This window comes from Colossoma macropomum, unplaced genomic scaffold (assembly GCF_904425465.1).
Source record: "Colossoma macropomum unplaced genomic scaffold, Colossoma_macropomum, whole genome shotgun sequence".
Classification (NCBI taxonomy): Eukaryota; Metazoa; Chordata; class Actinopteri; order Characiformes; family Serrasalmidae; genus Colossoma; species Colossoma macropomum.
The window spans coordinates 257,663-275,000 of record NW_023494788.1 but is presented as its reverse complement, the minus strand read 5'-3'; the positions used below and the strand labels follow the sequence as shown (position 1 = coordinate 275,000).

Here is a 17,338-nt window from a genome sequence, read left to right as displayed (position 1 = left end):
TGATTTTTCTTTGCATATGTTTTTTCTTTCTTTTCTTTTCTTTTCTTTTCTTTTCTTTTCTTTTCTAGCTTTTTTTTGACAGAAACAGTTTTGAAAGGATGAGGAGCACTTTTCAGCATTCAGGATGTCCAAACGAAATATCTCCATACAAACACAAAATTGAGTTTTCCTCACTCTCATAACTGCAGAGCTACACTCTCATGACTTTCATATTAGATGCTGAATAATTTATATTAAAAAATGGCTCTAAATGTAGGTATTGTGATATAAACTGAGTCTGTTCTACAGTTTCTCATTAGGCTGAATGAATAACTGACTCTAAATGTAGGTATTGTGATATAAACTGAGTCTGTTCTACAGTTTCTCATTAGGCTGAATGAATAACTGACTCTAAATGTAGGTATTGTGATATAAACTGAGTCTGTTCTACAGTTTCTCATTAGGCTGAATGAATAACTGCTCTAAATGTAGGTATTGTGATATAAACTGAGTCTGTTCTACAGTTTCTCATTAGGCTGAATGAATAACCAACTCTAAATGTAGGTATTGTGATATAAACTGAGTCTGTTCTACAGTTTCTCATTAGGCTGAATGAAAAAAGTCCTAAAAAAGAACAAATAAACATCTTGGTGAAGTGAAAGAGAGAAACAGAGAGAAATAGCAGACCTTTACTTAATTAGCTAGCACACTAGCTATCTTAGTAAGCCAGTGCTGCTTTAGTGAGGCTGGACTGTAAGACTGCCCTGCAGTTTAGGAGAAAAGTCAGTTGTGTTTTTTACCGATCGGTGAGCGGGGGCTCCTCTGTCTGGACTCGGAGAGAGATTTCATGCTCAGAAAGGCGAGCGGAGCCCGAGAGAGAAAGATTATACAGATTTATCACAACACTGTGTCGCATAATGCCGCTGATTACTTTCCGCCTCGCTGAGGGACTCTGTACATGCAGAAGAATGTTGAAAATGGTCCATTTGGCCACTCAGGGTGTTGCTCCATGATAAACTCTCATGTTTTTTTCATGCTACAACCTGTTTGTTTGTTTGTTTGTTGTTTGTTGTTGTAATCCTTTTTGAAGTGCCTTGTGAGGACCACAAGTCCTCAAAGTTACAAAAGTTTTTTTTTTGTTTTGTTTTTTTTGTCTTGTTTTCTTGTCTTTGTTTGGATAAAAATGAATTGTCTAATCAAATTTGGTTTTAAGTAGAAAGATGCCTTACAAAAGATCCCTTTTTCACTGTTAGCACATCACATGTTATAACATGTTATAATGCATTCATAAGACATTATAAACATAGCTATAAATATTTATAAAAATGCATTATACATTATAGCCATGTTTATTATGCATTATGAATTGTTAACATAATACGTTATAAGTACTGATCATAACAAGTTATAAGAGCTCATAAGTTGTATTTGTCCGCTCTAAGTAAAGTGAAGCGTACTGTACTAAAGCCTCCTCCAGTGTTCAGAGTGAGGCTTCAAGTTGAAGTATTTACTGAAGGATTTACTGAAACACTAAAACATTCACAGTAAAGCACATTACAGGGTTCAAATGTCAGAGTTTAAACTAGAGCTGCCATCAGTGTTTTACCCAGTGTGGGAAAGGTAATGTTCACCACCGTTAGCTTGGTATTTGTCTTTACTTTACGCTCTCCAAGCTGGGGCTGACTTCTTTGTTACTGACATTATAACATGTTATTAACACTACTTATAATGCATTATATAAACAATTCATAATGTATAATAAACATGGCTATAAAGTGTAATTCAGTATAATTTATTTTTATAAATATTTATAACCATGTTTATAATGCCTTATGAATACATTATAACATGTTATAAATGTGTTTATAGATGCTTACAAAGGTGACATTCATAGAAAGTGTTACTGAAAGAATAAATGAATGAAAGACGAAACACAATGAAGAAGTAAGAAGGAAATGAAAGTTGTTTGAATTTTTTTCTTCTTTTTTTTTTTGTAAATGTTGTTTTTGTAAGGTATTTTTTTTTTATTTCAATTCACCACGCCAGACAATACAACAACACACTCGAACTACATTGGTGGGTAAAAATTAGCCAATTGACCAATCAATAAATAAATATCCTCTGGCCTCGTTCTTTCCACTATCTTCTTTTTTTCTCAAAATACATAAGTACATAAGTTTATATGCCATGCATTTTTCATAATAAATTAAAATAATTTATTTATTGATAATATTTCCCCTGTATTTCTTTCTTTCACCTTATTCTGTAACAGTGACCCACTAATCTACTCTAATCCACCAGTGGGCGAAAGTCTTTGAGTTGTCTTTAAGATTAGAATGGATGTTGGTTTGTATTGTTTGCATCTGCATTTATGGTGAAGTGTTCATCAACTCCACTGACGTTTGTACTGTGGCATCAGTGGTCAGTGTATGCAGATAAAGCTGCTGCGTTGTTGTTGTTGTTGTTGTTGTTGTTGTTGTTTTGCCAGTTCCTCTTCAGTGTTTTGCACATTTTGAGACTGATTACTCCACAGCGATTCAACAGAAAATCATTTCAGCCACAGTGAGTCCATGATTTTTACAAACATGCTAATGTAAGAAAACGATTAAGGATTATATGCCACACAGCAGCAATCAAAGGTCTGAAATCAAACCCCGGTGGCTTTCCAGGCCCAGTGTACCGCTCGGTATGAAACAGGCAATCAGACGTGTCTTTATTAGACCGCAGCGTTTCCATCGGCTGGATACAATTACAGGGTAATGCGACGCGGCTCTGTGGAAGCTGTATTTACATTTATGGGGAATGGTGTTGTCCAACACTGATGTAATATAATTCTCTCCACACTCAATATCTATTGACTGGGAAAGATTTGCTGAGAGTTGCAAATACTGAGGAAAAAAGAGGCAGAGAATGAATCAGTCTCTTTCTTTCTCTCTGTCTCTCTTGGGTTGTCTATGAAGGGGCTATTGAGGTTTCAGCCTGATTTATGAGCCAGAGTCAGCATGACCCTGTCACTGCACACAAGTGAATTTCCTAAATCACACATGATCTCCACCTCCTGGACCTCCGCCGCACAAAGGCTGTCTTTGGGGATTGTGTCTGTGTGGGAAAAAGTGAACATTTAGCACATTTTCTCACAATATGGATCGGCCAGTGTGTCGCATATCTCTGTATTTGCCAGTCGGTGTTTCAATACCAAGGCCCAATCCCATTTCCTCTTTTTACCCCTGCCCCTTGTTTTCGAGTGTCACCCTAACCCCTTGGAACTGAGTTACAGGGTAGTGGTTGAAATCTTCCTTGAATTTGGACCCTCAAATAAAAAGAGCATCACTTCATTAACAGCTACCAGCGCTGCTCTGTAGGCGACCCTGCCAGTCTGCAGTGACAGCAGAGGAGGGTAAAGTTCAGCTCCTCACTGCTGGGCTTTAGTTACATTTAGGGCATCATATGCCTTCAAAGAGGGGGGCAATTATTTATTATCAACCACCCCTAATTCTTCAGTGATATGAAGCTGAAATCAGATATTCACCAGCTTCTCGTTTAAATTTTCACATTCCACCTTAAATGGTGCACCATTTAAGGTGGGATAGGAAATTTGGCTAGCTAGCAACCGAGACAGCACACTACTAGTGATTTTTTTTATGCTTGTTATGAAGAAAAGGATCATAATACACTGAAACGACATTAAACTAAGATAATACAATGATTATCGTAATTTATTAACAGAGAAAATTTTACATTTGTGGGTTTCTTTGGTTTTTTGTTCAGCCATCTTACCGATTTTTCTTTTTTCTCTGAAATACCTCCATTTGGAGGGCCATATAGCCCTAACAGTCCAGCCTACCCCTCTGTCTCAACAAAAATCAAGACACCCTACCCCTGGACGTGGACACACAAAACGGAGGCGTAGGGCTAAGTGGTAGGAGTGAGGGGTAAGATGGGATTGGGCCTGTGCAGTGAGGAGCTTGGACCAGTGATGTAGTCTAGTCTTAAACAGAGGATATACTAAGAAAAATAGCTGACAAAACATAGCAAGACAAGCCTATGTAGCACATCGCCAAGTACGCAGAGTTTTATCAGAGCATTGATAAATGTTGATGAGTGTTGATAGATTTATGACGTATTCCTATTAAGTCATTTACATCTCAAGAAAAGCAATTTGTGAGACAAACTAAATAGAAGTCTGCAAAATTTTGGCGATAAATGCAACAATAACGCTGATAAATCACATTATTAACAGAAAAAAGCTCATTAAACTGCAGAAATAGACACATTTCTATCACCTTAAAGGGTTGTTATTCATTTGAGATAAATATAGTTTCCAATTGGAATCAGTGGAGTCACTTCCAAGACTCGATTCTACACACATTTTCTCTATTGTTGATCCACAAAATCAACACTTTTTTCACACAAATTGGTTTGTTTTTACCAGAGATACACAAACATATAGCACATAAACCACTTCTTATAAAAAGAACTAACATTTTACTTTGTTTTCCACTCCATCCAAGATAAAACCCAGCTGATGTATTAATATGTGTGCGGTTGAAAAGTTGCATCTTACACTTGGTTGCATGTTCGACTGAGCATCTCTCTGTGGAGTCCAAAGCTCTGGAGTCAACAGATTCCCACATACCTGGAATCGAAGAACTGACTCTTTTTGGGATTCCATCCGCAGTGATTAGTAGAGCGAGAGCATTTTTTCTATGACTGATAGATATGACATTAAGATGATAGAGGCGTTGACCTTTTTCTCCCCTTGGTGACTTCAAATCTCAATTTCTTTAGGTTTTTTATAAATCTTCCTAGCAACAATCACATCTATATCGAGTATCTGTACGGGTTTCAAGCAAATTTCTTACAAGTAAAATTATCTGCCAACATAGTGAGATGGATTTACCTAATAAAATCACTTAGAACAAGTAAAAATTGTCTAGAAATAGGTGAAATAATCTAAAATTAAGCTTATAACAATCTCAACAGGAGAAATATTAGATTTATTGACTATATTTAAGATAATTTTACTTGACAAAACACCATTTTTACAGTGCATTTAAAGATAAATTTGTATTTATATATTTAATTAGGTCAATATATATTATATATAGAATATATATATATACAACATGGTAATAACTGTGACTTCTTAGTTATGCTAATCCTAGCAGTGGCTGAGCGACACGTCTAATTGGACGTTTAAGGTGAATGAGCTGCAGATCTGCTCCCTGATGGATGTTTTATGTGTCTGAAGTGCGACACGTTTACAGCAGTGTAATTGTGGACAGTGAGCTGCTGACACATGATGAGCAGATGGGAGTTAAACGGTGCACTCGTTTATGGGCAGCAGTTATTCGTGCTTCTGATTTATCCCCTTCACCTCATCTTATGTGCACTCACCCAAACCACTGTGTGTATATGTCAGACGCTCAGCTGGTCAGCCAGAGGCTTTTCGGGCTGCAGATGAGGTCGACCAAGTACCCAAGCTGACCATTCATCCAGTGGATTGTTCATCCGTCCAACCAGTAGAGATTAAGAGTGTGGTGCATCCAGTAGAGAGGTCTCTGAGATGATGAGGGGGTCTCTAGGCTGATGTAGAGGTCTGTAAGGTGATGTAGACATGCTATGGGAGGCTGTGAAAGTCTAGGTAATGTTGAAGAATTCACTGAGATGATACAGAGACGTGTAGGGAGATGTAGAAGTGTGTAGGTGGTAGCTGAAGTGTGTGAAATGATGATGAAGTCTGCAGGGTGTTGTACAGATGTTCCATAAGCTGTGAAACACCTTTTTCACAGTAGTCATAGAGTGCACTCCCGCAGTTGAGCTATTCCATTTTTTTTTTTTTCTCTGGTAACTTTGATGGAATATATTTTGATGGAAATATTTATGGTCTTCAAAACTGGACGTCCATATTCATAGGTGAGCAGAGGTGGGTAGTAACTAGTTACATTCACTCAAGTACAACCTGGTTTCCAGAAAAGTTGCTGTGCAAAATGTAACTAAAAACACATTGCAATGATGTGCAAATCATTTAAACCCTATATTTAATTAAAAATAGTACAAATACAAACATATCAAATCTTGAAACAGAGAAATTGTAAAATTTCTTCTTGGAAATCATGGACACTACCTAAAGAGGAGAGGGACAATCTGGCTTGTTATAAGTGCACAATTCAAAAGCCAGCATCTGTGATGGTATAGAGGGGCATTAGTGCACGTGGCATGGGTGATGTGCACATCTGTGAAGGCATCATTAATGCTAAACCATATTTACAGGTTTTGGAGCCACATATTGCCGCCATCCAGACAACGTCTTTTTCAGAGAAGGCCTGTTTATTTCAGCAAGACAATGCTAAACGACATTCTGCATGTATTACAACAGCATTGCTCCATATTAAAAGAGTCCAGGTGCTAAACTGACCTGCCTGCAGTCCAGACCTGTCACCACTGATAACATTTGGCCCATTATAAAATGAAAAATACAACAAAGGAGACGCTGAACTGATGAGCAGCTGAAATCTGCATCAAACAAGAACAGGAAAACATTTCACTTTCTAAACTACAGCAGTGTCTCCTCAGTTCCCAGACGCTTACAGAGTGCTGTTAAAAGAAGAGGTGATGAAACACAGTGGTAAACAGGCCCCCGTCCCAACTTTTTTGGAAGGTGTTGTTGGCATCAAATTCTAAATGGGCATATATTTTCAGAAAAACAATAAAATTTCTCAGTTTCAACATTTGAAATCTTGTCTTTGAACTATTTTCAATTATATATAGGGTTTAAACAATATTTTTTGCATTTTGCACAGTGTTGCAACTTTTTTGGAAATAAGGTTGTACGTGTACTTGAGTCAAATCTTGATGGATTTGTGCTCTCCTCGTTATTTTCAGATCATAATACTTTTACTCAAGTGTGCAGGACTGTTTGATATGAAGAAAGCTTCAGCTGTCCATTTTATCTGGGCAAGGCCGTTGTTGTGAACAGGTGTGCATTGATTTTCACAGCAGGGGGTTCTCACCCCTCCCCTTTCACCCATAATTGCTCGCTAGCAGCTCAACAACTTTTTACAAAGAAAGAGACAATAGTGTCCTGCACTGTAAAACAAAATCCGTAAAGAAACGGTAAAAAGTCTGACAGCAGGGGTATCGGATAAAACTTAATTAACAGCATATATCACAGTATATCACTGTTCTCGGAGCAAAATCTTGTATCTCCAAAATGAGAATTTTACAGGAGAAGGAAAAAAAATACTTTGCTCTTAATGTAAGTAAATGGAACATCCCACCCAATCACCCCCCCCCCACCCCCCCCCAAGTCATTTTGGGTCAGTTTTTGTGGTCAATTCATTGTGAAATTTACACACAATGTAAAGGGCAACAGGTATTTTCAAATGATGTCAAAAACTGAAAAACGCCAAAAAAGGAGATACAAGGTTTTGTTCTGGCAGCAGTGATATTTTCTTAATGTTGGTAAAAATCTGCAAAATTACAGTCATTGAATCTCCTAGAAGTACTGTAACAACTGTCAGAAACTCTGTCAGAATGTCTGTGAAATAAAGGTGATATATATATATATATTTTAATTTACATTCTATTTCCCTAAGTAAGACCAGTGTTAAAATATAGTACCTATATGGATTATTTACATACAATAAACTTACTTACATACTTGCTCTTTAAAAAAATGGGAATAGGCCAATAAGTTTTACAGTACTTTGATAGTGAAAATACATTTTTAACAGTTTGTAACTAAACTAAGGTGTAAAGTTCTGTAGTTATGAATGTGAGGAACTGAAATGTGGGCCCTCATACAAAGGTTAAGATTTAAGGTGTTATATAAAAAGATATGTATCTATGTATGTATGTATTTATGTATGTATGTATTGATTTATTCATTTGTCTTTCTGTTTGGACCCCCTCTGCAGTCCCACCCACCATCGTGCGGTTTGGGGAGCCAGAGAAATGGCATGACACCTGTATGATGTTCACGGTGCGGGGGCACCCCCTCCCCACGCTGCGCTGGATCTACAGAGACGGCGAGCTGACTCAGTCTGAGTACGTACGCACAGAGATGGAGGTTTATCAGGACTATCTGGAGGGCTGTCTGGTGTTTAAGGACCCGACGCACCACAACAACGGAAACTACACACTGGAGGCCCGAAATGCACTGGGCACGACCAGCAAGACGGTGTACGCCCACTTCATGGGGGCGCCATTCTCAGGTAAGGCTTAAAGAATACATTTATCATTCCCAGATGTGTTTTCCTACTTAGAGAAGCCTGCTGTGGGGTACTCCCTCAGAAAAATATACTAAACTGTCACTGTGGTGATACCCTCAAGGGTACATCTTCAGTACTTTTAGTTAGGGAACCATATTCAATTGCAATTATTTATTATTTAAGGTACATTAGCCATGTTTACATGTAGCCTAATAAACTATTAATAATCTGACTAATCGCTCAATCGGCATAGAATGCATCCATGTATACACCTCAATCGGAATAGTCTAGTCCAATCGAGGCCATTTGGAATACAGTCTCTATCCGACTGATCGAGGTGGGTAATCCTGTAAATAATCCATTAAATAGAAGAATAATATTCGTGTAAACGCCTGTATCTGATTACATTCCCTATTGGAAAGTTTAAGTCCGTTCTGATCATGTTTGTCGCGTCATAGCGAGAGTTTATACCGTTCAACATGGCGGAGCAGAAACTGGTCTGCAGAGGAGACGAAGTTTATGCTCTGATCTTTAAAAGACGGCGGTGGGACGGACGTCCAGCTTATGTGTCTCAGAACACGACGTCTTCCTCTCGGCCTTCTTTAATAAGGACATGTGAAGGACGTTTTCCTGAGTCTGACATCATTTTAAAGCAATCAAAAACACAAGCACTGCTCACTGCTGCTCATCTCACTCAGACTGGACTCACGTGATGCTGGTTGTCATGGTAACATCTACACCAAGTGGTTCTCTATGCATGCATGTAATTTTGCATCACAGTACTTGTAGTGAGCATGTAAACAGAGGTTTTCCATCAGATTGTTGAGTAGAGTGAGAATAAACACCTCAGTCTGAATCTAAAATCAGAATGTATTCAATCGGATTGGCAAAAATTGCTGCATGTGACTCCATACACCCTGTCTTGACTAATATCTAAATAACAATTGTCATTGCTGAAGTAGTAATAATAATAATAATAATAATAATAATAATAATTCATTTTGAACTGCTTCCTCACAAGCTGCCAAAACACTGTTCAGCACACAGGCTAACCATGCAGTGCTGTAAGCTAAGTGGGTAGAATTTCTGAATTTTGGTGGATGTGCCATTTGAAGAGTGTGAGGAGGGGTTTGACTCTGAGCAGACTGCGGACTAAAGCAGAGCTGAGTTGTATAAGAATAGTTCCTTAACACTAAAGGTGAGAGTGTGACAGGTTTGTAGATAAATATAGACTCAGACTCGCGCTCTGAAAGATCACGCTGCTCTGGGTGATGCTACAGCTGGAGCAGGAACACGTGATGATCTTTCTGGAAGCCTTTACCTCCCTCACCTCCCTCACCTGCTCGACCTCACTATTATACAGTGCATTATAATATTACGTAAGTGCACTGTATGGCACTGCAGGCATTGGATTACTACATATCTGTGTATCTATTAGAGACACTAACCTTGTGCTTCCTCTCGTTGTACCTTGTACGTCCACTAACTGGCCACTTTATTAGAAACACCTACTTGGTACATCCACTCACTGGCCACTTTATTAGAAACACCTACCTTGTGCTCCTGCTCACTGGGCACTTTATTAGAAACACCTACCTTGTGCTTCCACTCTCTGGCCACTTTATTAGAAACACCTGCCTTGAACATCCACTAACTGGCCACTTTATTAGAAACACTTGTTTTGTGTTTCTACTCACTGGCCGTAAAGGGTTTCTGATAAAGTGGCCATTCGACTTGGTGTATATAAATGCTACTAATATTAATACCATTCAGAAGACTATACTATGTGCATTGTGGTTTGTTTTTAAGCTCGAATACAGGCAGGGGTCAGTATCTTATACAGATCGATCCGCATCTTAGGCTTGACCACTTGTCATTACTGCAAGAGGCATTTACTCAGAAAGTGCTCTAAGCGTTCAGCGGCGTGTTAAAAGGCTGCTAATGTGACATGTTGAAATGGATTGTTAGGAGTCTTTTGGGGCCTTGTGTACTAAGAGTGATGTATTGCTGGTAATATCATAAACTGAAAGGGCCTTTTCTGTTTCTTCCCAGATGATTATGGGGAATATGGTGAGTGCATCTCTTAATTGTTTGATGCATGCAGTTCTCTTATATTAATCATCAGCTTTGCCATTTTGTAGTTTAAACAAATAATGCATGAAGCCGTTTATGCATGCGCAGTTTAGACTGTAATGGCTTGTGTATAAATTCTCCTTCCTCAGAACGATGCTTGTAACAATACAAGAACCCTTTTCAAAAAGGTTCTGTATAGAACCATCTGAAGCACATTCTCAACCAATCTGAACAACTCTTTCACGATGCAAAGAACCCATTAATCTCGCAAAGGGTTCTCTGAGTGTTTATGGTTCTATTTTAAGTGTGTATACAGCACAATACTTGTTATCCTGTACGATTCAATATAATGACACACAATAAAATAATATACAGTACTATTCAATAATATACTATACAGTACATTATAATATAATACAATGCTATGAAAATCCATTCTGTTCAGTATCAGTTTCATATAAACTGAGTCTGTTCTACAGTTTCTCATTAGGCTGAATGAATAACCGACTCTAAATGTAGGTATTGTGATATAAACCGAGTCTGTTCTACAGTTTCTCATTAGGCTGAATGAATAACCGACTCTAAATGTAGGTATTGTGGTATAAACTGAGTCTGTTCTACAGTTTCCCATTAGGTTGAATGAATAACCGACTCTAAATGTAGGTATTGTGATATAAACTGAGTCTGTTTTACAGTTTCTCATTAGGCTGAATGAATAACCGACTCTAAATGTAGGTATTGTGATATAAACCGAGTCTGTTCTACAGTTTCTCATTAGGTTGAATGAATAACCGACTCTAAATGTAGGTATTGTGATATAAACCGAGTCTGTTCTACAGTTTCTCATTAGGCTGAATGAATAACCGGCTCTAAATGTAGGTATTGTGATATAAACCGAGTCTGTTCTACAGTTTCTCATTAGGCTGAATGAATAACCGACTCTAAATGTAGGTATTGTGATATAAACTGAGTCTGTTCTACAGTTTCTCATTAGGCTGAATGAATAACCGACTCTAAATGTAGGTATTGTGATATAAACCGAGTCTGTTCTACAGTTTCTCATTAGGCTGAATAGGTTTTTGCTAGTGTTCTGTAAAGCTCATCCGACAGTAGCTACTGTAGAACACAGCATTAATGGCTCATTTCCGGCAGCACATGAAGCCAGTATTAGCCTTTATTCACCGCTGCTGAAACACAAACTAATCTCCCTGCACTCGACCCACATTAGTAGATTTAAAGTCTACCACACACTGCATGTTTCTGTCATATTCACAGTTCACCCCTCCCTTCATTCTCCAGTGAGTCCGAGTCTGACGCCCACCATCGCAGTCACACACCGGCCGGAAGAGGACACTTTCGGGGTGAGTGTTGCTTTTGTCTTGTCGATTGTGTCTGATTTTATACTTTGAAGTGTACTTTATTGATATATGTACAAGGGGAATTGGTCATTTTTGGTCACTGCACAGCACCACCCCAACAATGAGCACCAAGAACATAACCAAGTATTCAGTCACTCTGTGGTTTCGTTAGGCTGCTGACCACCTCAGTTTGATTTGTTTCTCCCAGTGACTGCCCTGCAGTCTTAAATGAGAATTGATATATAAGAAAAACATGAAATTGACATGAAATTAAGGATATTTTTGCCATAGTATAACTATGTCATTGCTTAGAGTAGCTAGTAATTTCGCTGCTGCAAGGAAAAGATTGACAAACAGGCGAATATGATGGTCAAAAACCAAGATTTAATCAGTTTGGTTGTTCGGCTTCAACTAAAACTGGCTCAATGCTCAAATCTGGTTTGGGCATCTGTGGATTCAACACGGATGTCTGGAGAGGCCATGAGGTAGTTTTAATTTTCTGGATTGTTATTTTGAGAGAGTTGTTATCTCAACATCAAAAAGTTGTTATCTTGAGAGAATGAGTAAATTATCTTGTGATCTCAAAATAACAGTTATTATCTTGATCACATGACAATTAGCTCGTTATCTCAAGATAACAATCCAGAAAATTATAGCAACACCTCATGGCCTCTTCGGACTCCTGTAAAGAAAGAGAAACAGCATTTTTATATATTTTGTCTGACTTGAAGGATCAACGAAAGCTCAAATTTACAGTTTTTCTCTTTGCTATGTTAGCATAGCTAAAAACAGTCTTGAAGCCTGAATTTTGTCTGTGCTTTGCCTTCAACCACATTTATTGCTACTGTTTTAGCCACCACCAGCTAGCCAACTTCATTATAGTTAAAAGCATTTTTTGAATATTAAACACAGCACACAATTGTTTACCTCGCAACGTTAGTTACTGCAGCCAACATGTCCCAGCAGGTAAAGGCTAATTAGCCAGAGTTACAGCAGTAGCAGTAGATTGTGATGTTCTTGTCATTTTTAATCCAGTTTTAAGCTTTGTTTTCTTTACCATGGTGAACTTTTTCCACTGCTTGCTATTTAGTTATTAGCCTATAGGAGCCTATTGGAAAGGTTGCAAGCTAATGCTGTGTTAAAGTCTTTATGGGCCTTTTTGCATGACATCCAGGTAAACTTTGCCATGTTGATAGCATCAGGTGAAAACTGATGATGTACAGATAGCTTTGTCAATCTCATTTATTTATTTAAGGTGGACAAAGTGATTAAAATGCAAAGAAACAGCACCTTTACCCTGTAATATTGTCACTGGTACCAGAGAACCTTTAAAGATTTTGACCACAGAAATCTACACTACAGCCCTGCTTTATGGATAACAGTGAGTCATACAGCATCAGAAACCACACAGTCTATTAGAGATACTGAATACCTCCACACTGTTTGAAGATTAAGGCGTGCAGTTAGTACCGTGCTTCAGACGCCAAGCATGTAGCCACATTTGGGGTAAGAGGCAAACTCTGTAAATTTGACTCTTCTATTCCTTTAAATCTGTGATTTAAAAGAAGTAAAACAACCCTTTAAGCGGGATTTAGAACACGAACGCAGCCAGAAACACTCACCAGATGAAGGGCGGTTGAATGTGAGCTATTCTATTTTAATTTCTGTATTCCTTTCTTTCTTTTTGTTTTTCTTTTTCTTCATTATCGGCTAACTCCCTCATGGCTACTGTGTTTTACTGCTTCTTTAAAATGTAATTTGGTTCATCGTTGAGGCGTAATTGGCTGGATGGAGATTATGTCCTTATTTGGAGCTGTTAATAGTGATGTTTCGGTGTCGGGGGGGAGAACTGTTTGGAGCTCCTAATTATAGAGCTTCTTTTCTCAGAAAGCTTTACTGCAGGTCTGTCTGCTTTGATTTGACTGGAGTCTTTTAATGTATGGAGCTGTTAGAGCATCATTTACACAATAAATGAGGGTGTTGTCTTTGTGTTTGTGGCAGGCTTTAGTGAAGAGACAGACCCACAGTAGCAAAAACTTGGATACGCATATTCATTCACTTACTTTGTATCTACACTCGTAATCGTCCACTCTATCAGCTCCACTGACCAAATAGTTTCACTCTGTAGTTCTACAGTTACAGACTGTAGTCCATCTGTTTCTCTGCATACTTTGTTACCCTGTTCTTCAATGATCAGGACCCCCACAGGACCCCCACAGAGCAGGTATTATTTGGGTGGTGGATCATTCCCAGCACTCAGTAACACTGACGTAGTGGTGGTGTGTTAGTGTGTGTTGCGCTGGTACGAGTGGATCAGACACAGCAGTGCTGCTGGAGTTTTTAAACACTGTGTCCACTTACTGTCCACTCTATTAGACACTCCACCTTGTAGATGTAAAGTCAGAGACGATAGCTCATCTGCTGCACCGTTTGTGTTGGTCATCCTCTAGACCTTCATCAGTGGTCACCGGACGCTGCCCACAGGACGCTGTTGACTGGATGTTTTTGGTTCTCTGTCCAGCAGTGACACTGAGGTGTTTAAAAACTCCAGCAGCACTGCTGTGTCTGATCTACTCGCAACAGTGCAACACACACTAACACACCACCACCACGTCAGTGTTACTGCAGTGCTGAGAATGATCCACCACCCAAATAGTACCTGCTCTGTGAGGGTCCTGACCATTGAAGAACAGGGTAACAAAGTATGCAGAGAAACAGTCTGTAACTGTACAACTACAAAGTGAAACTATATGGTCAGTGGAGCTGATAAAATGGACAATGAGTGTATATATCATTTATACAGTCAGTGGTTCAGCTCCTCTGTGATTGTGGCCTCTCACCCCGTTCATACAGCTTGTGGGTTCTTGTTACAGTGGAGGATCTTGAGGGGAACTGGAGCTCCACCAAGCTGCTGCTTTTGTTAGTTTGCTGTTTGTTGATTCATCCATAGTTGCTGAAGGTGCGGAAGATTTCGCTTTAAAAAACATTTAAACGCTGTACACGAACAGGAGGGCTACAATCACAATTCTATCAGAGCAACATACAGCGCTGCAGCTGGGCTTCAGCCTGCACTACTATGGGTGGGATGGGATAAATTAGTTAACAGCATTAAAGAAGGATATAAAAAACTACCTCAGTGTATGTTTTTAGGCTGTTGCTGTAATAAGAGCATGTGTGTGTATCCTCTAAAGCTCCTAACCTGAGAAATTTTCATGCTACGATTTTCTGCTGTTTATTTGTTTCATCAAAGCTTCTGCTGCCTTAAGCAGAAATAAGACACCCTGAAATAAAGCTTTCATGATTACCGCATCCACATCAATACAAACCAAACCCACACACACAGCAGACGGCCAAGCAGAAACCCCCAGCAACACTCAGTCTCTCTCCCAGGCCTCGTTTCTGTATGAGGATGTTTCTGAAAACACCTTTTTCTCCCTCTACTTTGAAAAAAATCCTCGTCTGCACCAACAGCATTTTCAAAAATCTACACGAGAACACAAAAAAACGATCGCATGAGCATGTTGGCCCAGGTGGACCTGACAGTACATCATAAAATCTGATGTGAAGCCACTTGAGTACTGCATGAAACATAGAACATGGAGCTCTACGCAGTGCAGAGACACGGGAAGGTGTTTTAAGTTGGGGGTGCTGAAATTTTAAGTAGCATATACATGACCTGTATGATGATGACATCCTAAATTATTTGCCATATGAGTTAAATTATTTTTCCATATAAGTTTTTTTGATAATTTACATCAAACAAAGTGTCATCATGCAATATAACGAGGCAAGAGAGGACAACATATACACATAACTGACACATCAGAGCGCTGATGCACATTTTCATTCTGCTCTTTCATTCTGGACAAACTTTATGCAAATGAATCGAGCGGCGACCAATCAGATTGTTGATATGTGATGTGGTAATTGATTGTGTCATGACCACAGTCACACGGTGAGATTTAACGCTGGAAGGCACAACAAACGGATTAATAAATGTTGATAAAACATTATTACATTAGATGACTTTTTACACAATTTAAAAACAGTATTAGGCTGCTTTGAGACTCAGAACTGGCCTCTCTCTCCACACTTTCTCTCTTTAAACCTCATCACATATGTGTTTTAGTGACCCTGAAGTGGCCAGCTGTTGTCGAGGGAAACGCTTAAGCTCACTTTAATGAAAATACAGCATTAACTTAAACTGTGCAGCTACTGAAAATATATAAATAAAAATAGGAAAATACAAACTCTGCTCCTAAACAAGCACACGTTATTAAATTTCAGATGTCTGCATTATTGTTTTTTAGCAGTTGCAGTCCTGAAATTAGGGGCTGCTGCAGCCCCCTCAGCACCCCCTCTTCCCACGTCCCTGACACAGTGTGTAGAAAACACAACACAACAGCTTTATGTAAAAATATTAATAAAATGAATAATAAAATTAAGTAATCCAGAAACCAGTAACAACCCGAAACATGAGCAATAAATGAAAAATGTGAGTTTTGTAAGCTAAGTTATGTTATTCTTTATGAATCTGCTTATATGATAAATTGGTCATTTTTCTGCCTGACTAAGCCCAGTTTGGGAGCAGTACAGCATCACTAAAAGAGCAGCACTGCCCGGAGCTCTGGAGGATTAAATGTCCTGCCCAAGCACATGACAGGGTTAGCCAATCAGTCCTGGGATTTAAACCCATGACCCTCTGCTTGCTAGCTCACTTCTAGCACTCAGTAGCCCTAAGTACTTATCACTACCACTACTGGCCACTCTACAGTTTAATAGAGATACAAAGCAAGGTTTCCTTTCTTAAAAAACAAACTGATTTTATGTATTGAAAGGTTTTTAAACTTTTAATGTGCTGGGGTCAATGACAAATACATTTTTTCAAAATGATGATTTCATTAAAAAGGACATGATGTGCATTTATATTTGCATTTATATCTATGTGCATTTCACATCTTAATATGGTGAGTGTTATCAAAGCTTTGAATTGTCTATTTTGGTTATTAAACTGTGCTGGTCTGGCTGCTCCATCTGACTAATTGCGCCACCTGACTTTTCGGACTAATTTCAAATTAAACTCTTGTCCACTTAGACCTCCATAGACACCTTGTCCTTGAATTTGAGTTCTCACATTACTCACATTTTTTCATATAAATAAACATTATTATGGTAATTACACATTTTCATGGTTCTCCTGAGGTCAGACTGCCTGACATGGTAAACTGAACCGTTCTAACCAGGACTCAAAAATCACGTTTTTGAAAGGGCTACTGACATTAGCATTGCACCATAAAGGTCACTTGGGGTCTTCTTTATGATGCAGCCCACTTGTCCCTCTTTTATAAAAGCATATCAGAATAAAAGTCCTTTACTTTTGATTGCGTCGCCTGACATTTGAGGCAGTAACAACTTGAGAAAAAAGTTTTTTCAGTGAGTTGAGCGCTTTTAAACTTGCCTTATGTTGCAGCATGGTTTTTATTTTAAAGTCATGCCAAAGTGTTTTATTGACACTTATGTAACTAAATCACCTTTTTTTGATAGTTTACTCAATCAACATATCTGGATGGACAGTTGCACCACCTGACATTTGTAGACTTTTAGAGGCAAAAAGAAACTTTTAACAGGACACAGAAAATCACATAAAAGTCATAAAAGAGGGAATGTTGAATAACTTGGTCTATGTCATATATTTATTAAATTATTTTTTGGGCA

The 17,338-nt window shown here is 38.6% G+C and overlaps 1 protein-coding gene across 1 annotated transcript in view; it reads left to right on the top strand.

Moving 5' to 3' along the window:
- Positions 1-17,338, top strand: part of ntrk3a (neurotrophic tyrosine kinase, receptor, type 3a) — a 378,671-nt gene that overhangs the window by 195,950 nt on the left and 165,383 nt on the right. The window contains exons 8-9 of the mRNA XM_036567968.1: positions 7,899-8,195; positions 11,541-11,626. Coding sequence (XP_036423861.1) covers positions 7,899-8,195; positions 11,541-11,626 — 383 coding nt within the window. The remainder of the gene's footprint in view (positions 1-7,898; positions 8,196-11,540; positions 11,627-17,338) is intronic.